We start from the raw sequence: 27,530 nt of genomic DNA, 5'->3' as shown, positions 1-27,530 counted from the left end.
CTTTGCCTCCAGACTGCACTGTCTAATGAGCTGCCTGAAGACGAAGCCACCCCAGAGGGGGTGGATAGTTGGCTGAATGCTAGAGACCCCCTGCGCAATAGGGGGATAGTCTCTCATGTATACCTCGGACCGTTTCCTGAGCTGGCCTTTCTAGATCCCAACATTCCCTCACAAAAGAGCTAATAATTCTCTCTCTTCTTTTATGATTTTCTCCTTCTCCTGATCCCTCCTCTGCCTCAGCGGGTCTCAGTGCTGGTTACACGCCTTGTCCTGGCTTTTTCATCAGAAGGTAGAAGAAAAAACTAGTGAATTGTGGGGGTTAGTGTTAGATTCATCTTTTAGAAAGGTGAGAACAGATGAGACGAGGATGGGATGATTAGCTATTTTACAGTTGAAGTACCGTCGGAGTACCATCCGCCAACTATGGCCAACGAGCTCAGTGCGTAACCTCCCAGAATTTTCAAGGGCTCATCTGGGATGCCTTGATTGCTGGTGCAACTTCATGACCCATTCCTCCGTTTTCACTTTTTCCTTGAGGTCTGTTCTATGTTCTTTTTTTTTTTTTTAACATTTTATTAGGGGCTCATACAACTGTTATCCCAATCCATACACACATCAATTGTGTAAAGCGCATTTGTACATCGTTTCTCAAAACATTTTCTCTCCATTTAAACCCCCGACATTCGGTCCTCATTTTTCCCCTCCCTCCCCGCTCCCCCCTCCCGCATGAGCCCTTGATAGTTTATAAATGGATATTTTGTCATATCTTGCCCTGTCCGACGTCTCCCTTCATCCACTTTTCAGTTGTCTGTCCCCCAGGGAGGAGGTCACACACAGTTCCATGTAATTGGTTCCCTCTTTCCTACCCATTCTCCCTTTACCCTCCCTGTTTTGCCACTCACACCACTGGTCCTATAGGGCTCATCAGTCCTGGATTCCCTTTTTTTCAGTTCCTATCTGTACCAGTGTACCTCCTCTGGTCTAGCCAGTCTTGCAAGATCGAATTCGAGTCATGGTAGTGGGAGCAGGGAGGAAACCTTTAGGAGCTAGAGGAAAGTTGTATTTCTCATCATTGTTACATCGCACCTGACTGGCTCATCTCCTCCCCGAGACCCCTCTGCATAGGGATCTCCAGTGGCCTACTAATGGGCTTTGGATCTCCACTCCGCACTCCCCCCATCATTCACTATGGTAAGATTTTTTGTTCTGATGATGCCTTATACCTGATCCCTTCGACACCTCGTGGTTGCATAGGCTGGTGTGCTTCTTCCATGTGGGCTTTGTTGCTTCCTGTTTTATGTTCTTATGTATAATAATCCATTCAGTCATCCTTAAGAGCTTTCATTTCATTGAACAAAACTACTTATGGTTTTACATACATTGATTATGGATGATGTATATGTGAAACTAGATCAGGAGCACACTAAAGCTAAAGATTGATTCTTATGTACCTTTGTCTCTCTGCTAGGATTTCAAGAATAACACACAAAATGTTGTTAGGTGCCCTTGAATTGGTTCTGACTAATCCTGACCCTTACATACACAAGAACAACCCACTGCCTATTCCTGCATCATTTTCCTAATTGTTTTGGCCTTGAAATGATCCATGCAGTTACTGTGTCAGTTTATCTTATTGAGGGTTTTCCTCTTTTTCACACCCTGCTAATTTCCCAAGCATGATGTCCTTCTCCAGGGACTGGTCTCTCCTGGCAGCAGGATCAAAGTATAGGATGTGAAGTCTCACCATCCTTGCCTCTAGGGAGCATTCTGGTTGTACTTCTCCTAAGACAGATTTGTTTCTTCGTTTGGCAGTCCGTGGTACTTCCACTAATGTTCAGCAGCATCACTGTTCCAATGCATCTATTATTCGTCTGTCATCCTTATTCAAGGTCCAATTTTTGCATGTTTCACGTACACCTGAAGTACTTGAAACAAACCACAGCTTGGGCCAGATGTACCCTAATGATCAAAGTGATATCCTTGGTTTTCAACACTTTAAAGAGGTCTTGTGTAGAAGATCTACCTAATTCAAGATATCCTTTGATGTAGTGACTGACTGCTGTTTTCATGAGCATTGATTGTAGATTTAACCCCAACAAAATCCTTGAAAGCTTCAATTTTCACTATTAACCATGTTAGTAGAATTAACACTGGTCCAGTTGCAAGGATTTTTTTTTTTTACATTCCGTTGTCATCCACATTGAAGGCTGCAATCCTAGGTCTCCGTCAGCAAGTGCTTCAAGTCCTCCTCACTTCCAACAAGCAAGGTTCTGTCATCTGCATATTGCACGTTATTAATAATCCTGCCTCCAATCCAGGTGCTGCATTCTTCTTCATATAATCCAGCATCTAGTAGGATTTGCTCAGCATAAAATTGACTAAGTGCAACCTTGATGCATACATTTCCCAATTAATAAAAAAAATATTTTTACTGTGTTTTGGTGAGGGTTTGCATAGCAAATTAGGTTCACACTAAACAATTTTTATAAATATTGATCAATGATATTGTCTACATATTCCACATTATGTCAACATTTTTATAGTGATTTTCTTGATATAGTATTCACATATTACAAGCTTCCATTAAACCATGCAATATTCTCTTGTTCTGTGGGCACAACTGCCTGGTGATCCATGTACAAGTTCCACACGAGCACAATGTTATATTCTGGGATTCTCAGTCTTCTCAAGGCTATTCATGGTTTGGTATGGTCCGCACAATCAAATGCCTTATGCTCAATAAAACATAAGTAATTATCTTGCGGATAGTCTCTGCTAGCAGCCAAGATCCATCTGACACTGTCAATAATATTCTTTGTACTGCATCCTCTTCAGTATCCGGACTGAACTACTGCCAGTGCTCTGGCAGTGTAGTGCTGTAACCATTGTTAGATAATCTCAGAAAACCACACTTACATGTGACATGAATGATATTGTTCTATAATTTTCACCTTCTGGTGGGTCACCTTTCTTTGATGTGGGTACAAAAACGAGTCTCTTTTAGTCTGTTGGCTAAGTAGCTGTTTTCCAAATTTCCTAGCATGGATGAGTCATGCTTCCAGTGCTTCAATTGATTTGCCATCAATTTCTGGTGCCTTGTTTTTGGTTAATGCCTCCAGTGCAGCATAAACTTCTTCCTTTGATTCTTGCTCATTGCTGCCTGTTGGTATGGTGAATGTCGACTAGTTCTTTTTGGTATAATGACTGTGATTTTTTTTCCCCTCTCCTGTCAATGGTTCCCAAATTGTTCAATATTTTGCCCATAGAACCTTTCAATATGGCAACTCAATGCTTGCATTTTTTGCTTGTGTTCTTTCCGTGTAAGATATGCTAAGAGCATTCTTCCTTTTTGATTTTCTAACTCTAGGAATCAGGCATCCTCAAACTACGTCCGTTCATGGGCCACATGTGGCTCGCCAAGGACATTTATCTGGCGGCCCGCCGGGTGTTTTTGCCCCATTTGTTTTTTACTTCAAAATAAGATATGTACAGTGTGCATAGGAATTTGTTCATAGTTTTTTTTTTTAACTATAGTCCAGCCCTCCAACAGGTCTGAGGGACAGTGAACTGGCCCCTGTTTAAAAAGTTTAAGCACCCCTGTCTAGGTCTTTGCACATTTTAATTTAACCTTTTTGGGGGGGGGGGCTCTGAAGAGGTCCTTTGAAATTTTCTGTTCAGCTCTTTGATTTTATAATTTCTTCCCTTTGCCTTAGCTACTTAATACTGCACTACTAATAACATGGTTCCCTTCCCCAGCTTCAGAACTTTGAGTTGCCAGCCTGTACAGAGAAGAACATTTGCTCTACACCCATAGGCACTAAAAAATAAAACTGGGGTATTTAGGGTAAGGAGAGGTAAAAGTTGGGGAGCAGGGATTGGGGGAAAAATGGCCAGGGCCAATTGAAATCAGTGGGAAAGCTGTCTCAGTATGTCCATATGCTTTTAAAAAATCAGCTGTTAATGAGTTTTCTTTCCATATTTCAATAATTATAATTTATGGATATAATATATTTTATGCTTAGAAAATTATACAGCAACCTTCCTTACTTTATCCAAAGAAGTTTAAAGACAAAGTATTAAAAATATATTTATTAAAGATTATATTGTTAATCACTAAATAGACCAGGTTCGCATCTGCCTATTAATATAATGTATTTAGCATTCGAGGCGAGGATTGGTGAGAGTTCATTTAAAGTACTGTGGGCATGTGATAAGGAGCGATCAGTCCCTGGAGAAGGACATCATGCTTGGTAACGTAGAGGGGCAGTGAAAAATCGGGACTCTTGAAAAGCTGGATCAACTCAATGCCTGGAAAACTGGGCTCAAGCATAACATTTGTGAGATGGCACCGGGCAGGCTGGTGTTTGCTGTGCTGTATTCAGGGCTTCTGTGCAGCGGAACCTACTCCCAGGCATGTACCAACCACAGCAGCGGCCACTATTGGTCTACAACGTCACATACAAAAGTGAGAGATGTGTGCTAATCTTCTCTGAGAGAAATGTTTAATTCACGGTCCATTTTCGTTGGTCAAATATACTCATTACTTTTAAACTTGAGTTGTCATGAACCTCACTTTGTCTTCTCTTCCCTCACGTTCACGGTTTCATACTATAGTCCATATATTATTAGTGTTTACCACTATTACTAGTTTATCACTAGTCGGGCATTTTTAGTTCAATTTAGATTAACTTAATTTTAGTTACACTAGAAGGGCCACTTGTCCTTTCACTGCTTTTGTTGTTGTTGTTGTTTGTTTGTTTTTCTTTTCCTTTGCCATTTCTGATGGTGAGCAAGAAAGTAAAATAAATAGTTGGTTTTTTTTTGTTTGTGCTTATTGTACAACAAATATCACAATAAAAGTTTACTATGTTACAACGACATAATACTAGGGTCTGGAGACAGAAGAGAAGGAAGATATACTCCCTGCTCTTGAGCCATTCTTTCAACCAAGGGGAAGGGAGAGTAAAGTAGAAGTCCAGCGAGGATAAAAATATTACACCTGTTTTCCATGATAAAAGTAAAAGATTCAGTTATTTGTTCGTTACCTGATAAGCATGGTTTTAGGTGCTAGCAAGTAGCAAAGAACACAAGAGACAAAAATCTGTTTTCTTATAGGCAGCCTAATATCAGGCCTCATGATCATAGTAAATTGTGGATTCGAGATGGATGGGGATTCGAGAATACTTAATTGTGCCCATGTCGAAACTGTACATGGATCAGGAGGCAGTAGCATAAATAGAATAAGGGAATACTGCATTGTTTAAAAACAGGAAAGGGGTGCATCCGGGTTGTATCCTCTCACCCAACTTATGCAAACTGAGAGAAAATGGATTGCATGAAGAAGAATGTGGCATCAGGATTGGAGGAAGGCTTATTAACAATCTCCTATATGCAGATGACGCAATCTTGCTTGGTGAAAATGAGGAGAGCTTGAAACCTTTGCTGATAAAGATAAGGGAGTGCAGCCTTCAGTATGAAATACAAGTTAATGTAAAGAAACCTAAAGTCCTCACAACTGGACCCATAAGTACTACCATGATAAAGAGAGAAAATCTGAAATTGTCAAGGATATCATCTTGCTTTTATCCATAACCAATGTTCATGGAAGCAATAGTCAAGAGATCAAACGGCACATTGCACTGGGTAAATCTGCTACACAAGAACTCTTTCAAGTATTGGAAATCAAGCATGTTCCTTTGAGTGCTACCAATCACCTCATATATATGTGAAAGTTAGTCACTGAATAAGGAAGAATGGACACATTTGAATTATGGTGCTGGTGAAGGATATTGAAGTTCCATGGATGTTCTAAAGCAGTCATGGGTCTGTCTTGGCAGATGTACAGCAAAGACAGAGAGACTTCCTTTCACATACTCTGGCCCTGTTTTCAGAGAGACCATTCTCTGGAGAGGGACGTCATGCGTGGTAGAGCAGAGAGGCTGCAAAACAGAGGAAAGGTCCCAGCACGGTAGATTGCCACAGTGGCTGCAGCCATGAGCTCCAATATAAGAAGAGTTCTCAGGATGACGCCAAACCCAGCTGTGTTTTGTTCTGTTTCACATAAAGTCACTTTGAGCGAGAGCCAACTCGATGACACCGAAAAGCAGCAACTGCAAAGAGTAGAGGCCTTCTTTCACCACACCCGTTTGGTTTTTTTCCAGGAATTTAGAATTTAGGTAAAACTCAACAATGTAAGCTGTCTTACACGCCCCTTTTCAGAACTGTCAACTTGGATGGATCAGGTCCTGGTTCATTTATTATCCTGAGTGGACGTCACCCTCCGTGTTCATCTTATTCTGTCAGTTTTCTTTCTCATCTCCCGAGAATTACGTGACCATCTCCCCAAAGAAAGACAGACGACTGTGGGGTGATCTGGAAGAAAGTGATGCGGCATTGGACCTCCCCTGGCATGACAGCAGAATGTTCTTCTAACCACATTTCAAATCACGTCAGTGCGAGCCACTCTTCTATGGAGATGGTTATTATTTAATCCATATGATAACTATATGGTGCAAATTCTATGACTACCTCAAATTGACAAAGGAACACACTTGCCAGACATTGCAAAGCTGCTATGTGATCTAGAGCCGGGATTTGAACTCAGGTGGTCTGTGTTTAAGGTTCAGTACACTTAGCCACTAAGCAGGAGAACGATGAGGCTTCCTGCTCTCATCAAGAGTTTCAGTCTTGGAAACACTCCGAGGCAGTGCTACCAGCCCAGAGGGTTGCTATGATTGAAAAGGGACTCAATCTCAGTGAGTTTGAAGGTGTTTTTTTGAGACGTAACCATTCTACTGAAGTTGCCTTTCTCTTGATCAAAGAACTGCCTGTGTCCTTACGACCACCATTCATATCAGAATGACTTTCAGTAAGTGACACAAACCAAATGAAGAAAACAGCAGCCAACAAGCAAAACTTACCTGGAAACAAAAGAGAACATTCCAAAGAATATATCAACTCCCAGGCCCACTGCGATCCAGCTGAATATTTTCTCATCAAGAAAAAGATGTGTATACCCACTGCTTATTTGTCTTACTGAGCCTATAGAATAGAGCAGAGCCGCCCCTGTGAGTGTTTGAGACGGTGGCCCTCGATGGCGCTAGCAGCCTCGTGTTCCTCCTTGGGAGTGGCTCCTCACGGACCTTGCAGTGAGCACTCCAACTACGAGTCCCAAATGACTTGATGGCAGTGATTTGTGCTGGAGTTGTTGCTTCTGCACTATTGGCTCTCTTGTTTTCCCACCTTTTGCATTAATGGGAATAGCGTAGCGTCCATTGGCCTTCTATTTTGTACACTCATGTAGCCTGGTGATAAGGTATGCCAAGGTGCGAGAGAAGGGTAACACTGGCTGGACTGGTTTGGGTTGTGCCCCACGGACTGCACCAAGATGATCAGGGCTGTGACAGTTGTGAGATGATGTAATTCAGCATTTTTGAAAGGGTGAGACTTGGGGTTTTGTGGAGTGATGTACTCATGCTCCGTTGTGTGATATGATGTTGTTATCTTCCATTTTGCACAGAAGGGCTTGGTCTTGGGAACCTGAATAGAGTGAGAAGCAAGCAATGAGTGCATTTCCATTTTATTCCACCGGAGCTCTCTAGTAAAAAAAACACCCACAAACCATTCAGTAGACCCATGATGGTAAAGTAGCACACGTCTCATGCTCAGGCAAGTAGAATACAGTGCCCTTTCTATGTACACATGGGTTTGTGGCACACACTTTTATTTCCCCCTTAAATCGAGGATACATCACGGTAAGCATGAATTTGTGTGTCAGAAAGGGCAGCTGGCTAATTTCTAAAAAGCCTGCCATTTACTTGGTAGATGATCTGTGGCTATTTGCTTACTTTAATTAATCTTCAGCTTTTAGGAAATGGACATGATGATACAAGGTTTGTTGCATATTAAATGAGGTAATTTTATAAACTGTTTAACACAGCACCTGGAATACAGCATTCTCTCAATGATCTATAACTATTTACTGCTGTTTTTATTGCAATAGTGGATTTAGTAGAATATAAAAATATTTTTACACAATGACTTTTGCTAAATGCATAAATTATCAACGTTTAATTGGTGTGGAATTGATAAGGATTGTTCTACTATGTTCACTCTTGTTTTATTTTCCCCAAATGACAGACCAAAGAGAACTGTCGGTGACAACCTCTCTGTCTGCAGTGACCTGGATGATTTGTTCCTATGAGTCTACCATAGCGTCACGATTGTAAAATGGTTATTTTTCTCCTTTGGAAATGTTTCTCTTCTGAGATGGCACATTTATTTTCACCAGGTAATCAACTCAACCCTCATCAACTTCTGGCCTTGGCTTCACGCCTGCGGGAAAGCGTGGAGCTCTTTCAGTCAGATGAGATGCGTCCTGCTAATGATCCAAAGGAGAGAGCCCCCAGCCGCATCCGAATGCTGAATGACATTCTCCAAGACATGGAGAAGAACTTCCTGGTGAGGCAGGTGCCACCAGGCTTTTACAGGTAGGATATGAGCTGCCAAGATTGTTTGCTTGGTTTTATTTTACTGCCTCCTCAATTGAATTACCGGTGTTTAATGTGCAGGATATACATTTACTTTGATCGTGAGAGAGCATAAAACAATTATTATTATCCACTACTTAAAGTCAAGCTGTATAAACATAGAGTAAAGGAAACTTGGTTTAGCAGTAAGATGTAGAACATTACTAAGATGTTCTTTTTGCATTAGATTAATAATAGCCAAACGGTAAAAAAAAACACAAATGCTATCCTAGGTTACATTAAGAGAAATACGTTTTCTAGGCTGGATCAAGAAATAATTCTGTGCCTTCCCCTCCTGGTAATACCACATCTAGAGTATTGTGTTTATTTATAGGCACTGCATTTGAAGTTTGAGTTAAATAAGTTTGATCTTCAGAAGAGTGGCATTTAGAGGGAAGCCAAAACAAATAACGATCTAAGTAAATTTTGTTGGTGAGTCATAATAGAGACCTTTATAAAAACATTTCTTAAGCAATTTTCTAAAGGAAAATGGATTAAATTTCAGCTCTTAGAGAATGAGACCGGCTCAATGTGGCTTTATTGTTGAGATTCCTGAAGCAGAGGAAAAGAGGCAAAGGGAAAATTAGATTGTGGTATATTTTAAATGTTATAATTTAACAAATTATTCTACACGACACACAAGTATAAATGCATGTACATATTTGCCTAATATCTACATATAGCATGCTTATATCATGATTTGCTATATATCTTGGTATATATAAGAGTTCTAGTGACACAATCGTTGAAACCTCTCCTCCTAACTAATATATTGGCAGTCCAAGCACACCAGCAGCTAGCAAGGGAACAATGTGGCAGTCTGCATCATTGACAACCCACTATGATCATTCTACTCTCCCTATAGCCCCATCAGGAATCAGACTGGACTGAGGACTATGGATTTGGTTGGGGGTTATGTGTGCATGTATCCTTGTGCCGATACTCATAGTAGATCTTAATGATTTGAAACCGTATTGATAATTAAATCTATGTGAAAAATGGTGCCAAGACCATATTGGACCCCTCTGGCTACCCAAGGGAGGAGAATCCATTTCCACATCTTCCCAGGGCACATTGCCATAAACAGAGGTCAGACATGCCTCCACCTTCCATCCTTCTTCTTCTTCCTCTTTTTAAAATCATTTTATTGGTACATATACAGCTCTTATCACAATCCATACATATATCGATTTTGTCAAGCACATTTGTACATTTGTTGCCATCATCATTGTCAAAACATTTTCTTTCTGCTTGAGCCCTTGGTATCAGCTCCTCATTTTTCCCCCTCTCTCCCTTTCCCTCCCTCCTTCATGAACCCTTGATAATTTATTTAAAAATTTTTTACCCAATTCTGACAACACTCTACCTCTCTGTAGGTCTAATAATCCATTGAAATGATCCTCAGAACTCATGGACAGTACTCTCAATTAAGGTTTTTTTTTTAGGGAACCTAACAAGTTACCATAAACCAGGATCAGAAATCATTAAGGCTAAATTCATTGGTCTTCAGCAGCAGCTCTACTTAGTCGGTTGCCAAAGTTCTCTCTAGTGTTCTGTCTCTCGGCCACAGGGCCCCCTGGCCTCTGCCTTTATAAGCCAACAAACCCACCTGTTGTTCTCCCTCATAACTTCCATGTTATTACTCTGTTGTATCTCGTTTCCCCCTTGCTTCAGCCTCTGGTCTCAAGCCTGGCTCCTTTGCTCTCTCCCATAATTCCCATACAGCAGCCTCTGGGCCTCTGGTCTTGGCTTCGACCATTTCAGACAGAGATCTCAAATGTGATCCAATGGTCCTGAAATTTCTTTCTGTTCCTGCACGTGGATGCCATCCTTTAGATAGGGGAATGGCCATGAAATGGACCAATTTCCTTAATTAGTGTTATACAAGCCCTATTTACATCATCCCACCTAATCATTTGGCTTATGTGACAGAGTCATGGATCCAAATGCACACTCACTGCCATTGAGTTGATTCTGACTCACAGCAGCCCTATAGGATAAAATAGAACGGCCCCTGTGGTTGTCCCAAGACGTAATTCTGTATGGACATCGAATGCCTCATCTTTCTTCTACAGAGCAGCGAGTGGTTTCCAACTGCTGGCTGTGTGGTTAACAGCTTAATACATAACCAGATTCAGACTTGGATAGAGGAGCCATATGAACAACTTTCACTTCATCGTGCTATGTTAAAATTTGTTTGTAACCCCAAATGAAATACTCACAGAATGTTGTCCTGTAGTGCCTAAAGTCACAAAGGCAACACACTATCTTCTTGCTTCCGCTTCCGTACTGTAACACAAATGTCCTCTTCACAGTGTGATTAGTGTCATGCTTTTCACATGTCTGTGCCTTCTCTGGCCAATATTGCTGTTGAAAATAGACTTCAAGTGCTAACGTGCTGTCTAGTGTCTGTAGGTATAAAAAGGCTATTATTTGACTTTTTGAAGAAATCTATATGTTATATAAACTTCATTCAGGCATTGGTAATAAGATTTTGAGTAAGAAAATGTATATTACATCATGTATCTTAAACAGAAATTCACATAAAGCAACATTACATACTTATCTGCTGATAAAAAAAGGTGTGAGCTCACTGACACAGGGGCCTGCATTCCCCTGTATTAGTTTGGGTTCCCTAGAGAAGCCAAACCAGGATGTATTTATGGCTGTAAATAGAGAAGTTTCTATCAATAAAAGACTGTGTATCAAGAGGGTGACCCACGCAACTGCAGAGAAGGCTAACTTAGTCCAGCTCACATACGTAAGTCAGCTGTGGGGTCCAAGGTCCTTCCTGACTCATGCAGTTGCAGAGGTAATGTGCCAAAAGCAGGATGCAGAGGGTGATGTGGGCAGGCTGGTTGGGCAGTGGAGTGAGGCCCGGGTCACTCATGCAGAGCTCACACCAGCAAGAACAGAGAAAACCAGTTCTCTGCTTATGCATTTCAAATAGGCCACACCCCCAAGGAGCTGTCAACAGGCTGCCACCTGATTGAAAGGTTAGATGCCACCTCTACCTCCCCAGAGGGGAAGCCACATTGAGATAAAATGTAGAAACAGTGGCTCAGACTCAAGTACTCCCTCATTGCAAGAACACTTTGTTCTATTAAACTGACATTCCATGAGGCTCACCTCCCCTACACAATCCCTGAAGACAAAGCAGGTACATAAGCAAATGTAGCGAAGAAAGCTGATGGAGCCTGGCTATCGAAAGATATTGCATCTACGGCCTTAAAGACTAGAAGGTAAACAAGCGGCCATCTAGCTCAGAAGCAACAAAGTCCACTTGGAAGAAGCACACCAGCCTGTGTGATCACGAGGTGTTGAAGGGATGAGGAATCGGGCATCAAAGAACAAAAGATCATATCATTGTGAATAAGGGAGAGTGCAGAGTGGGGACCCAAATCCCATCGGTGGACAACTGGACATCCCCTTACAGAAGGGTCATGGGGAGGAGATGAGCCAGTCAAGGTGCAGTGTAGCAATGATGGAACATATAATTTTCCTCTAGTTCCAAAATGCTTCTTCCTCTCCCCGCTTGCCCCCCACTATCATGATCCCAATTCTACCTTACAAATCCAGCTAGACCGGAGGATGTACACTGGTACAGCTAGGAACTGGAATTACAGGGAATCCAGGATGAATGATCCCTTTAGGACCAGTGCTGAGAGTGGCGATACCAGGAAGGTGGAGGGAGGGTGAGGTAGAAAGGGGGAACCAATTACAGGGATACACATTTAACTTCCTCCCTGGGGGACAGACAACAGAAAAGTGGGTGAAGGGAGACATTGGACAGTGTAAGATATGAAAAAATAATAATTTATAAATTATCAAGTGTTCATGAGGGAGGGGGGAGTGGGGAGGAGGGGGAAATTGGGAGCTGATGCCAGGGGCTTATGTGGAGAGCAAATGTTTTGAGAAAGACGAGGGTAACGAATGTACAAATATGCTTTATGTAATTGATGTACATATGTATTTTGATAAGAGTTGTATGAGCCCCCAATAAAATGATTTTAAAAAAAGAAACAATGGCTCAGTATTTACTAATTCAATAGTCATTGCAACTTTATAGAACAACTGCATGAATAACTGGAACTGTATATATATATATATCTACACACAACAGTTATATGTAGTGTAGACATCTAAATTTGAAACCCTTTACCAATGAGAGTTCTGTGCCAAACAGACCTCCTGTCTCACACTTCCTTTAGGCTCTCTTTCTCCTTCTTTTGTCTTGCCATGCTCATGATTGAGCTTCTGAGTTTGACCAAAGAATGCACCTAGAACTAAAGATCAGAAGCAACAGCAATACACATCTTAATTGCATATGAGCAGGGAAAAAAAGTTTCAAACACGTAGTGTTTTTAAAAAGCACAAGCGTGATGCTCTTATAAAGTGAAAACTCATTATATTAAGTTATCAGGTAAGTAACGTGCGGGAGTCACCTAATCTGGTATCAATTGAAGGATTAAGAATGTAGGGGTGGAGTCTAGGCTGTCAACCTGGAGATGGCCAATGAGACTGTGTGTGGGAATGGCCTTCTCCTGAGAATTCTGGGAAACCTGGTACTTCCTCCTTGGAGATGGAAGACATCTCTCTCTTTCTGATACTCCCTGGGACACATTGCAGAAGAAAAGCCACATGGATCTACCCAGACCTCGGAAGCCGGAGAAGCCACAGAGAGACCCCTGCCAGCGCTGAGATGCTGACAATGCCACTGGACCCAAAGATTTTCTACCCACTGGCTTGTGATCGTCCTGCATTTGGCTTCATTGCATGTGTTTCTTGAGTCTGAAGAGAACGTTGTAGATTGATATCAGACATATGGGCTAATATCGGACTTATGGACTTGATCTGGACTGGGCTGAGACGTTTTCTCAATGTTCAATTGCTCTTGTATATAAATCTCTTTCTTATACACCCAGACTAACACATAACCCTAATCATCTTCTGAATTTTGGGACTCCATAAAGTTAAAATCACTTTTAATGCTAAAAAATCTGTGATCTGAGAAGTCATTTAATCTCTCTGCACCTAAATTCTACATATAAAACCTTAGATGCTGGAATAAGACCCTTTACCAGAAGATTTGAGAAAATAATCATGTGTTAAAATAAATATTCAAATATAAAACAATTGTCACTTCCTGAGTCATTTTAAATACGAAAGAAATGGCAGCCACCTATTGATAACAATCCCCTGCCCCTGTGATCTTATATCCCATCTCTGGGGAGACCCAGGTCCAGGTAAAGCATATTGAATGGTAGAAGTGAGAAGGGCTGAAGAAAAACCATCAAACTGCGTAATTAAATCCAGTTTTATTATTCCCCCTTATGAAATCTATCCCGCTCCCCAAGATAGTACATAAGGTAATTCTATGTCCTCTATTTATAGGTTAAAAGCATTTTATTTTCATAAAAGAAGACACACTTGGAATAGAGTTTTGCATATTTTAATTTCATCAGTTATTTTATTGTTTGCATTTCTTGGTACTTCCAGTAGCTCCTAGATATCTACATGGCCTGAGTTAGGTTTCTAATATAGGTTTTCCCCCCCTCACATTTAAAAGACTTACTGAAATATAATAACCATGTATTAAACCACAGGGTTGAAAGTGCAAAATTTTATAAAAGTTTGTTTATTAGTGCATCCAAGAAATTTTATCATCACTCTCAAAATCAGCACTGCTATCACCATTAATAATATCTTTGAACGCACTTTATTTTGTATTCTCTCTGCATAGAAAAATAAATATTAGTTATTTAAACAAGTGATTTTTTAAATTTTTATTATGACTGGACTATATCTTATACTCTTAGTCTGTTAGGCTTCTAATATGAATTATAATCTTCTAACATTATATTATATTAACAATAGCATTGAAAACTAGTGATTTGATATTTCAGAATTATTCTAAACTCTATGAAAGTTATTTAAAGAATACACAGCATACCGTTATTTCCTTATCTTGATTGATATATTAATCCTACTACAGTTTAATTTTAGATATGTGTGAGTGTATTAAAAAAGAATAAAATAAAACCCCTGACGTTTTGACATAGTGTAAATCAAAGAGTGTAGGATTCTTCAGGGACCAGTCAGAGAGATGAAAATATAGTCTTCAAAGAATATGGATGAAGGACATGTTGAGATATAATAGCTTCACATTTTGATCTTTTGGTTTAATAATGGTTTCTATGGTTTTGTAGCAATGCATTTAACCTTACATTTTTATTTGCCAAATGGTGAAAATGGATTTAAAACCTTCATTTTGATTACAATTTCTATTTACATAAGGATCATCATTAATTTAAAATTGATTTGTGAAAGATAGCAAATAATCCGTGTTTATATTTTCTTTTTATTGTTGTTTGGTAGATCACTTATATAAATATTTTTTGTGAAAAGAAATTCAAATTTTTAAATATAATTTTACTCTTACTACTAAGAATCTTATCTTTTAGGAAGAAAGAAATGTTCAAAATAAAAATTGGGTATGATAGGATGATGTGTGATCAAAGAAAAGGAAAAAGTTAGACTGATTAATTCTAACTACCTGGATTGCAATGTTCACTAACATTTTAGAAAGAAATCATTGATAAACAAGGTTCATTTTTAAAAAAGAAATGAACAATTTTGAGGACTACAATGTCTACATCAAATGCAATTCATATGGTATTCCTCTGAATTATTATCAACTCAACACATACAATAACAACAGAGTTGGCAAAGGCAGAGTAGTCTGACCTGGTAAAACCTGCAATTTCCCAACAATACGTTTTTAATGCCACTTATTACTACCAGCATCTCACTATTAGACTGTATAATAGTCTTCAGAGTTAAGAACAATGTATACCGATGATAGTATAGAATAAAAACATACATAATGTAATTGGAATTTATAAAAACAGAGAAGGGTTTGTATTAAAAAAAACACCTTTCACTACATGGATAGCCTTGATCAAGCTCAGTGTGTCTGAGCCTCAGTTTGCTACCTGTAAAGTCGAATATCTCTCATAGTTATGCGTTTTATTATGTTAGGTATCATTGAGCTAGAAACAATTCATAACAGCTCTACCTACATCATCATGAAGCACAGCCTAGTCCTGCACCATTTTCATCATTGTTGTGATGCTTAATTCCCCGCTGACAGCCACTCGGTCAGTCCATTTTATTAAGCGTCTCTCTCTTTGTCACTGCTCCTCTGCATTGACAAGCCTGGTGTCCTTTTCCAGAGACTGATCATTCCTGATAATATGTCCAAATCATGTGAGACATGGATTTGAATCCTCACTTTAAAGGCGAATTTGGACTGTACCTCTTCTAAGATAGATTTGCATGGCCAATATTTCACCAAGGCCATTATTCAAATCCATGAGTTCTTCTGCAATCATACAGGTGGGTTTGAGTCTCCACTTATCTGTGTTCAGCTTTCCCACGCATGTGAGAGTATCAAAAATACTAAGGTTTGAGTCTGGTGCATCTTAATCATTGAAGTGACATCCTTGCTCTTTGACATGATCATGAGGTCTTTTGCAGCAAATCCGGTTGTTCATATGAGGCTAAAATTAAATATATTTAAAATACGAGAAGATAATTAAAAATTTCAAATGTTTAAAAAAAAAGTGTATGCCATCGGCTTTTTATTTTGATTATTATTTGTCTGATTAAGTCCTGGCTTATAAATTTTCCCCCTAGGACCTCTCTTAACCAAGGGAAAAATGCTTAAATATTATAACATGGAACATGTTCTCTTTCCTCAGGTTCACTGCACTGAGTTTGTTTACCATTTTTAATTTTCTATACACAGCCCCTTCCCATAATAAACATTGTTAATTGCTGAGCCATTGAAGAGTTGCCAATGCTCAATAGAAAATTAGATTTGGGGGAGAAATGGAATTGAAATTAAAATTAAGGGTTAAAAAAATAGTGCATGAGAGATCTAAATAGAGTTGCTTTCAAAATAAACCAGGGCCCCCCAAATAAGAAGCCCCTTTCCAGTAGAAACGTTTTGCCTCTCTCAAACTATTTTTTTTAGGTGTTGAGAAAGCACTGTTATAAGCACTATTGGTCTTCTGGGACAGATTGTCCTACACGTTTTGAGGTTTGAAGATTGAACCTCTTTTTAGATTTTGGCACCAACTATTTTTTGTGTGTGTGCTTAAAATTTAATACCTTCTGAATATGCATTCTTTCTAGCTTATTTTAGCAAATCTCAGCAAAATTCCTGGGATTGGCATAAATTATTTCAGTGCTTAAGGGCATGAGATTTTGAAGCTGCTGTGCTCTCTTTATCTCGTCTTTCATCACTCTCACGTATACCAGCCTATCTCAGCTTAACAATTGCTAAGGTTTCTGTGTGAAGTAACTGGAGTAAATATCATAGACAAAGAAATATCTTTGATTTTAAACTTTTAGTGTTCCACTAGAAAACCATGTGACTTCACAGTTACTCTGCTCAGAAGATGATTGGCAAAGGCTTCCTATTATTAGGCGACACCAATATATGAGTACAAAATATATATCAACATGCCTTCACATTAGAATATCTGCATAATGCGTCATGTTTATTCACCCTACCTACAGATAGAGACAGTGTGTAAATAGTAAACTAATCAAGCTTTTCCTGTCTCCCTATCATAATACATACAAGCAGCCCCAATTTGCAAAGTATTTGAGTTACAAGAACCTCATGTATAACTGTCCATTAAAAATTTTTACAGGGATATATGCTATTCATAATGTACTACATAGGTGTTGCAGGATATAATTTCATAAGGCTATCATGCTAAGCCTTCACTTTCAGATGGCCAATAGTAATTTACATTTGAAACAGCCCTATAGATTAATATTCAAAACTAAATGAAAGATTTCAGCTCCTTACAAATATCAGCTCACATGCTGATCTCTTACTAAAGTCAATATGCAGATGCAAGAGACAGTGAGATGCTTCAACACAATATGTGAAGAAAAAATGAAAAGGTCTCTACAGACAAATCTCACTAATTTTCTATCAAGTCAACTCCATTTTTAGGGATATTTAGACAACCCATAACCTCCCACAAGTGGACATATAACAGTAACTAATAAAATAACAGCATTGTTCAATTCTTCTTCATTGTCAGTAATTTTTTTGACTTGTATAAGATAAAACATCAAACATTATATTGTGTATGTGTAGTGGATTAAGCATTAGACTGCTGCCCACAGGAGCAGAGATTGAAATACACTAGCCACTCCATGAGAGAAAGATGAGGTTACTTGCTCCCATAAGATTTACATTCTAGCAAGAAGAACAATGGGATCTTGTAGAAGGCACGCCCCTTGGGCATGAGTACTGAGAATTCAAAAGGTCTAAGGGATGTTTGGTAAGCGGGTGTTGGGAGAAGGAACCCTGAAAGAGAGGGGGATTGGATCAATGGATTATAACAGGGCCTGCTCCCTATTTAACAGAGGGATTCTCATCTACTCATCTACTCTGGATCAGGACGGCAGTTAGACTCGGAACGATTTGTGCAGTCTTTTTCTTTCTTTCTTTCTTTTAGTGTCTATCTATATAAGATAGGCAGGATAAGTAATCCCAAGGTGAAAACAATGGGACCAACAGTGAGGCACAAGAGACGACGAGGCCAGGGGAGGGGAGTGAGGAGCCAATAACAACAGGGACAAAGGAATAGCAAGGGATATAAAATCAATGGGGGAGAGAAGAGTGTCGTGTTGAGGATCAAGTTTGATCAATTGAAATGCATCCAAGAGGAATAACTGAGAGGTGAACAATAGGTAGGGGCAGGAGGAAAGAAATAAGAAAAAGAGGAAAGAACTAGAAAGTACTAATCATATATAAGTATAAATATAGATATGTATATATGTAAATATATAAAGATAGGTATATTTGTCAATGAGTGTGTGTGTGTGTGTGTGTGTGTGTAAATACAATAAGGAAACAGATGGACTTTGGGCCTCTGCTTAAATTTTACCTAGGTACAAGAATAGTTTGTATAACAATGTGGCTATGTATGATGCTCCCCTTACAGACATGATCTCTGAAGACAAAGGGGTGCATAAGAAAATGTGGTGAAGAAAACTCATGGTGCCTGGCTATTAAAAGAACTAGCATCTGGGGTCTTAAAGGCTTCTACTTAAACAGACAGCCATGTAGTATGAAAGCAATAAATCCCACATGGAAGAAGCACACCACCCTGGGTGATCATGAGGTGTTAATGGGAATAGTTATCATAAGTTCAAAAACAAGCAATCATATTGATGTGAAGAAGTGTAGGCCAAGTGGAGACCCAAAATCCACCTGTATGACAATTGGACAGTTCCTCACAGAAGGGCCAGATAGTAGGGTACATATATCCAGGGTGCAGTATAGCACTCATGGAACACATAACTATCCTCTAGTTCTTTAACATTTCCTCCCCTTATTCTTATGGTCCCAGTTTTACCTCATTAATTTTGTTAGACCTGTGTATATTTATTTATATAATGAAGATTATCTGATGCATGAAATTTAAGATAGGTTAACGCATTAGAAATTGTAATGGGAGTGACCATCACCTGGGGGTACAGGAAGAGGGGAGAAAGGGGGTACTGATAGCACAAATGACTGTATAATCCCACTTGAGGGTAACAAATAATAGAATTGTAGGTGAACGAATACAATGGAGGGTATAATATATGGAAAAATACAAATAATAATAATTTATAATATAAGAATAAGGGTTCCTGATGGGCCAGGTGGAGGAAGGAGGCAATAAAGAGGGACTGATACCTCAGAGCTCAAGGAGAAAGAAAATGCTTTGAAAATGATGGTGGCAGTAATTGTACAATTATGCTTGATCTAATTGAATTTTGGATTGCTATAATATCTGTAAGAGCTCCCAATGAAATAGATATATTTTTAATTACAGTCTAGAAAACTCTATAAAGTAGCTGTGAAGCACAGCTTGATGAATCAACTTGATGCCAATTGATTTTGGTGGGTGTATGAATTAGAATATATCTGTGAACTTTCATTCAGTTTTTCCAACTCCCTAAGACAAGTAAAGAGAACATTTATTAAGACAATTATAATAAAAGAATAATGGGGGAAGGGTGGAAAAAGTGTTTTTGAAAAAATTTAGTAGAATTGAGTTATAACAAAGGAGCTAGAAGAAACTAGGTTCTAAGTCAGGGACTAACTAGATATATATTGCTTCTTTGAATGGAAACAAGGATATTGGATGATTTGAAATAGAAGATGTTACAGAGTTCTAATTTTTCACCATATTTACTCAATCTGTATGTGAGCAAATAACCAAGGTGAGCAATATGATGAAAAACATGACAACAGGATAGAAGTCTCATTGAGAAACCTGCGATATGCAACAACTCAACCTTGCCTACTAAAAGTGACGAGGGCTTGAAGCACTTCGTGATGAACACCAAAGACTAGTCTTCAGTCTAGATTACATGTAAATGTAAAGAAAACAAAAATCCTCAAAACTGGATAAATAAGCAACATCATGATAAATGGAGAAAAGTTTGAAGTTGTCAGAAGAATGTCGTTTTACTTGGCTCCACAATCAATACCTAGGAAAACAGCAGTCTGAATTCAGAGGATATATTTCATAGGGCAAAGCTGCTGCAAAAGACCTCTTTAAATTGCCAAAGAGCACAGATGTTCCTTTGAGGACTAACGTTCACCTGACTCAAGCCATGGTATTCTCAATCACTTCAGATACACGTGGATGTTGGACACTGAATAATAAAGATCTAAGAAGTTCTGATACATTTGAATTAGGGTGTTGACAAACAACATTGAAAGTACTAAGGACTCAAGGGAATAACAAGTGATCTAGAATTGATGGCAAGGAGGGTGTAGGATGCCTGGTAGGGCTTGATCAAGAGCAATGTAACAGAGAGAAATTCCTGAAACTCAAATGAAGGCTGAACATGATAGTGGGACAAAAGGAGAGTAAAGGGAAATAGAGGAAAGAACTAGGAGGCAAAGGGCATTTATAGAGCTCTAAATACAGGCATGTAGTATGTAAATATATATATAACAATAGGGAAATAGATCTATGTACATGTATTTATAGATTTAGTATTAAGGCAGCAGATGGATTTGGGCCTCTACTCAAGTACTCCCTCAATGCAAGAAGGAGTTTGTTCTCATTCCTGGCTTTCCGTGATGCTCACCTTCCTGACACAATCGCTGAAGACAAAATGGGTGCTTAAGCAAATGTGGTGAAGAAAGCTGATGGTGCCTGGCTATCAAAAGATATAGAGTCTGGGGTCTTAGAGGTTTAAAGATAAGTAGGCGGCCATCTAGCTGAGAAGAAACAAAGTCCACATGGAAAAAGCACACCAGAATGTGTGAACATTAGGTGTTGATGGGATCAGGTACCAGGCATCAAAGATCAGAACAAAAATCATATCATTATGAATGAGGGAGAGTGCAGAGTGGAGACCCAAAGTTCATCTGTAGACAATTGGACATCCCCTTACAGAAGAGTCACAGGAAGAGAAGAGTCAGTCAGGATGCAGTATAGCACTGATGAAACATACAACTTTCCTCTAGTTCTTTAATGCCTCCTCCCTCACACTATCATGACCCAAATTCTACCTTACAAATCCACCTAGACCAGAGCATGTACACAGGTACAGATAAAAGCTGGAAACACAGGGAATCCAGGACAGATAAATCCCTCAGGACCAATATTGAGAACAGCATACCAGGAGGGGAAGCGGAAGGTGTGGCAGAGAAAAGGGGAACCAATAACAATGATCTAAATATAACCCCCTCCCAGGGGGACCGACAACAGAAAAGTAAGTGAAGGGAGACATCAATCAGTATATAAAACATGAAATAATAATAATAATTTATAAATTATCAAGGGTTCCAGAGGAAGGGATGGTGGAGGATGGAGGGAAAAAATTGAGGCGCTGAAACCAAGAGCTCAAGTAGAAAGAAAATGTTTTTAAAACGATGATGGCAACAAACGTAGAAATGTGCTTGACACAATGGATGCGTGTATGGATTGTGATGAGTTGTACAAGCCCCCAGTAAAAGGATTAAAACCAAAAAAGTACTAAGGAATACGAGAAAAATGAATAAAATCTGTCTTGGACAAAATGCATCCAAAAGGTTTGCTAGATGTGAGCGTGGTGCGACTTCAGCTCAAGTCATGTTGAGTCTTCATCTCAAGTCACGTGATCAGGAATGACCAGTCCCAGAAAAAGACATCAAAACCGAAGGGAAAAAAGTTGAACTCACTGCCATTGAGTTGCTGCCAGCACATCATGCATGATAACGTAGAGGCTCCCTGAAAAAGGGGAAGCTGCTTGACACAGTTGGACACAAAGGCTGCCACTAAGGAGTCATATGTGAGGATGGGGCGGGACCAGGCAATGTGTCCATTTTGGACCTTGGGTCCATATGAATGGAACTCAACCACAACACTATGAAATGTTAGGTGGGGTTATGGGGCAATTTTACCAAAAGATAAAATTTGGTGAAATATTGGTGATAAAAATGAGAAATCAACCCACAGCATTTATATTACATGGTTTTGATTTCAAAATTATGGGGACTTGCCACCAGTTGCTGTGAATTGACTCCTACGCATGCGTTTCAGATTATTTTTCAAACTAAGATTGATCACTGGGTCTTTTTATGCAAGCATCTTTTTGTGGACTCAAACTGACATTCAGGAGAAGGAAGTCCATGTGAGGCACTTCTGATGCCAGAGATGAGGTAGAAATGAGACTTCCTCCGGGAGACTGAACCTCTTCAAGCACCATCATTCAAAATAAACCAAAAGGTAATGGTTCTCTTCAAAAGAAAACTATTGGAAATCCTGCAATATTGTCCTTTCTCTAAAACAATTATATGCCAGCTGGGTTGGTTAAATAGTTTTATGGCCTTCTATGTTATCTGGGGAATCACATTCATGTTATTTCCATGGGAAGGCACTTCTGAACTTAGAACAATGGCCACAATCAGGGATTTGGGGAACATCGCTCATTCATAAAATTAGGAACTGTGTGTATGTGTATGGAGCTGTGCTTATGTGGGTGTGTCTCTGAATTTGGGTGCTTACAAATGTGTGGAGCCAGGTCCCCAATAAAAGAAGTTCTCTCCAAGATTGCTAGAATGACCTTGATAAAGTTCATAGAACAACTTCCAGCTAAGCCAATCTAAGACAATTTTTTGTTGGCATTCTTGAAAGTAGGAAAATAGAAATGTAAATGTCAAGATGCTTCTTCCTTGAGCCCAAAATAAATAAAGCAAGCAATCTATTAAAACTGCTTTCAAACATATAATCTCCCAAAACTTTGCTTTTGAAAGATGTTAAAACTAGTTTATACTTAGGCAGAGAATGACTTTATACACAGCTGTTAAACGCATGCACACACGCACACACACACAGTCTCTCCGATACCTTATGATCAGTTTTCAAGCTAGACTCAGTACATACCTTTGATTTTAAGAATTTGAAGATATTGAAATCCAAACCCCCAAAAAGCATTTCAGAATAACAGTGATCTCATGATACAGTTTTCATAGAGTTTTAATTAGAGTTAGTTATATAAGTACTAATAGAGCCTCATGTTCAGTATTTGATTGGGATAATGACTACTTTGTTTGAGTTGTACTTTTTCTTTTAGCGAGGAGTGGGTGGTCTGAATGGAGCTAAAATCCCACCATTGTTTCTCCTGTCATTAATTCTTTCAGCATTTCTTTAGACTATGAAAAAATAACTAGTGATTAAGAATTACCATAATGCTTTTAAAATATTTTTAATAGCGGCCAGTTACACAAAAGTTTCTATGTATGAATACAGAGTTTGATAATCTACACAATGTGTAATTTCTAAAAGAAGGTTGAGGATCTGGCTCCTGTACAAAATCTTCATAATGCTGTTCATTATATACATTCCCTTTTTGAATAAATATACACATTAGCTTTGTAATTATATATTCCTTTCATATATTTAAAGTTCCCACTTCTAAAAGTAGGGAGGTAAGAAGCTCCCAGACTTTCAGAGGAACTAAATGAATATGCTGAAATCTACGTCTCCTTTTTTGTAGGTCTGTTTTTTTTGTAATAGCATATTTGTTAATATTAAAACAAAGAACAAATGCCATTGTGACAGATACCATTCACATGTAATTGGATTGGACAAAACCATTTTTAAAAATTTTAATTGGCAATAATCATGTCATCAGACTACCTTATGGTCGAGTCATCTTACAATAAAATAGAAATTCGTGTGTTTATAGTTGTATTTCATAAGTAGGCCTCCTTCAATGTTGAGGTTTTTACTGATCTAAATTGGGGGGAAATGTCATATGTGTTGCAAGTTCAAACACATTGTCAATTTGAGGATGAATTGTGATTTGCTAGTGAATTTAGTATAGCAAGACTCCTACTTGCCAGTTATCTGTACTTTGCTATGAAGGTACTAATAAGTTATTAGATGTTGGTGCTTGTTTTCCTACAAGTGTAAGTTTAATTTTTTTAGGGGCATGTGAATTTTCCCTTCTTTTATGTTTGTAGAATTGCATTCCCTAGCCTTCTGATATTTACAAATTGCTCTTACTCTTGGTTACAGCTATTGTAGGTTTTGTCGTTAACAAAATATATATCCACTATTTATTTTTGTATTGATGTAGACATATAGAACAGCATTTGTCAATTTGCCTTTCATTTTTCAGTTGTACAATTTTGTGATATTAGTTGCATCCATCACATTGTGCAAACACCACTCATAATTGTTGCCAAATTTTCTCTCATCATTAACAAAAACTCACTGCTTCCTACACAATGGCTTCCTCTTTCACCCTCCGTACCCCTCGTGGTGACCACTAATAAATGTTGGTCTCTGTCCATTTGCTTCTTCTAGATAGTTCATGGCAGATCTGGTGGTGAAGTGGTTACTCGTTGGTCTGCGATCCTCAAGCCCAACAGTTCCAAATCACCAATTGCTCCTTGGGAGAAAGACAGGCTTTCTGCTCCTGGAAGGAATTAAGTCGCAGAAATTCACAGGGACAGCTCTACCCTCTCCGTGTAGGATCAGTACGAGCAGGCATGCACTGGATGGCAGTATGTTTTGCCTTAAGATACTTCATTTAAGTAGTTAGATTGTGTAATCTATGTCTTTGGTGATGATTTATTTCACACACAATCATATCTTTAAGCTCCATCTATGTTCTAACCTGTCTCAAGATTTTATTTCTCATTCTAGCTGAGTTGTATTCTATTGTATGGATGTTCCACATTTTGTTTATCCATTTACTCATTGGTAGACATTTGGGTTGTTTTCATTGCTACTTTCAAGTCTCTTGGGTATAACCATTTTTAGAGTGAGGTCAGAAACAAAAGTAGGATACGAAGAAAATCTGAAGGAAAAATAATGTTTAAATAATGTCACATCTTGAAGCAATACATTGAAATATATATTTTACCTTATTATAAACATTCATTTCATCTTTGCTACAGCTACCATTCCGATCTGGGTTAGGAGGTTAGGGCTAATGATTGTCACTTTGTTTCTGGTATTTCTTATTCTTGTTTTAATCTTAACTGCCTTTCTCATCCAGGAGTGAGAAATCATTGAAGCTTCCTCAGCCCAGTTAGGTATGTCCACTCCATTCTGAAAATGTATCTTTAGTTTTGTTGTTGAGAAACTACACAAGAGAACATACATGCATTCAACAATTTCTGTGTGTTCTTCAAGTGGTACCTTTCTCAGCTCCTTTTCTGAATTGTTCACCTTAAACTCACTGCCCCCCTAAATTTCCTATCTTTTAAGTTATTCTTATCAATCGATTCCTTATGAGTATCAAATTTTTAATAACCCAGTGTCATTCCATTGATTCTAACTTATAACCACCCTAAAGAAAAGAATGGACTTCCCCCCTTGGATTTTCAAGCTGATAAATGTTGGCAGAAGCAGAAGGCTTCATGTTTTCCCTTCAGAACTGCTGGTGGGTTCGCAATGTTATCCTTGAGGTAAGAAACCACTATACCACCAGGGCGCTTTATGAATATCCCATAGAGAAAGGTCTTTTAAAAATATATAGTGGATATTCTTTACAAGGTAAATTAAATTGATGTTTGGTTTAAAGATGACTTCCCAGTATACTTTTTATTTAAGGCTTAAGGATTATCAGTTTGGGGTGTTTTGCTAACTTCAATGGCTCTAGAAATGTTCGATTCTATGAAAATCTAAGATTCTGTTAATAATTTACCCAGGTTTGATCAGAAGGTGTCTGTAGAATCAGCGAAAGTCAGTAATCAGAGCCAGGCACGATCAGTCCTCCTGGTCTCAGGGCAAGGGGACAATTGTTCTCGAAAAAATGAACTCCGCATCCCATTTTCTTCTCTTAATACTAACTCATTTCTTTAGCTGCTCCAGAACATTTATTTTATCTTGATTAAACATAAAAATGATACCTCAAAAACAATAAAAATGGAACTGTCAGATAACACAGCAATTGTTTTACCAGGATATTATAAACTCAAGAATCTTAAAATATTAAGAGACTATGTGTATGTGTGTGTGTTCTTTATTCACATGAGCCAAAAGGTACAGTCTAAATACCCATTAATGAATGAATAGATATACAAAATAGGGCACGTACATACAATGAAATACTACTCATCCTGAGGGGGGGGGAAAGTCTTTATCCATGCTACAACACAGATGGAACTGAAAGACGTTGCTCTGTGCTAAATCAATCATTAAAGGACAAAATGTATATAACCTCACATATAAAAAGAGAAAACCAAGTGATATGTCATCAAAATCAAGTGACATATCATCAATTGGTCTGTCATACGGCTCTGCTCAGCATAATTCCTTACACATCATATTATAAATTATGCCTTCTATGCCCATGATTAGGAGCCCTGGTAGCATAGTTGGTTGCTAACCCCCGAGGTCAGCAGTTCAAAACCACCAGCCACTCCTAGGGAGAAAGGTGAGGCTGTGTACTCCCATCAAGAGTTATAGTCTCAGTTACCCACAGGGGCAGTTCAGCTCTGCCCTTATTAGGTCACTACGAGTCAGAATTGACTGGTTGGCAGTGGCTTCTTTGTTTGTTTGTTTTGGTTATGCCTGTGAGTACAATACCATTTGGACAGAATTAATATGGAATTAAATCTCCACCTTAGTAGAAGGTGTGAACCAAGCCACCATGATTTGTTTCCTTGGAACAGCAGTTTGCTGAAAGATAAAAATCATCTCTTCATCACAGCCCCCTTTGTTTGTATAAAAACTATCTCACAGAAAAACCAGTACCATGCGAGCAATTTTGAGATCTCTTTCTGAAATGATGAAGGCCTAGATCAGAAGCACAAGGACCCCGGGACGGAGCACAGATCAAGGAAGTCATGAGTAGTCAAGTAGCATTGAGACTGAAGGCTAAGAGGCTAGGACCAGAGAGAGCCCTGGCTATGGATGGTGAAGAGGCGCTCTTGTGGACCAATGACTGTATCTTTAATTTTAACTGATACTGACTTGTCATACTTTGTTAACCTCCCTAACAAACACCCTTAATTGTGAGCATTATTGGTGAGTTCTGTGTGTCCATTGCAGTGAATTAACAAACCCAGAGTGCTGTGGGAGGAATGGTTAGTATCAGAATATGTAAAGAAAAATGGAGGGTAGAGGCATGTCTGACCTCTGCCTCCTGGCAAAGGAAGTCAGATATGTCAGCTTCTGTACTGTTTTTGTAACAGGTAATATAGAGAACATAGATTATTAGTAGCTCACGATGTGGGAGGTGGCGGGAAAGAAGGTGGCGGGAAAGAACAATAAACATTATTGTTTATGGAACACTGATTTACAGTTCATGGTGATGAAAATAAATCATACTAATGAATGATCAATGGTCTATAGCCAATTAACATCATTGATACCGATAAGTGTTCTTATCAGATGTTGAATTGGCAAAAGTTATGTAATAGATATAGTTACCACAACCATAACAAAAAGAAGCTGCTGAGAC

The 27,530-nt window shown here is 38.8% G+C and overlaps 1 protein-coding gene across 1 annotated transcript in view; it reads left to right on the top strand.

Moving 5' to 3' along the window:
* The window catches only part of NAALADL2 (N-acetylated alpha-linked acidic dipeptidase like 2), a 779,627-nt gene that overhangs the window by 731,705 nt on the left and 20,392 nt on the right, over positions 1–27,530 (top strand). Inside the window, exon 13 of the mRNA XM_045294988.1 lies at positions 8,291–8,489. Within this exon, the coding sequence (XP_045150923.1) occupies positions 8,291–8,489 (199 nt within the window). The remainder of the gene's footprint in view (positions 1–8,290; positions 8,490–27,530) is intronic.

The sequence above is a fragment of the Echinops telfairi genome, unplaced genomic scaffold (assembly GCF_000313985.2).
Source record: "Echinops telfairi isolate 266 unplaced genomic scaffold, ASM31398v2 ScPeMD7_4225;HRSCAF=4972, whole genome shotgun sequence".
Lineage (NCBI taxonomy): Eukaryota > Metazoa > Chordata > Mammalia > Afrosoricida > Tenrecidae > Echinops > Echinops telfairi.
Note: the sequence above shows the minus strand (reverse complement) of the source record. Positions and strands in the feature narration are given on the sequence as shown.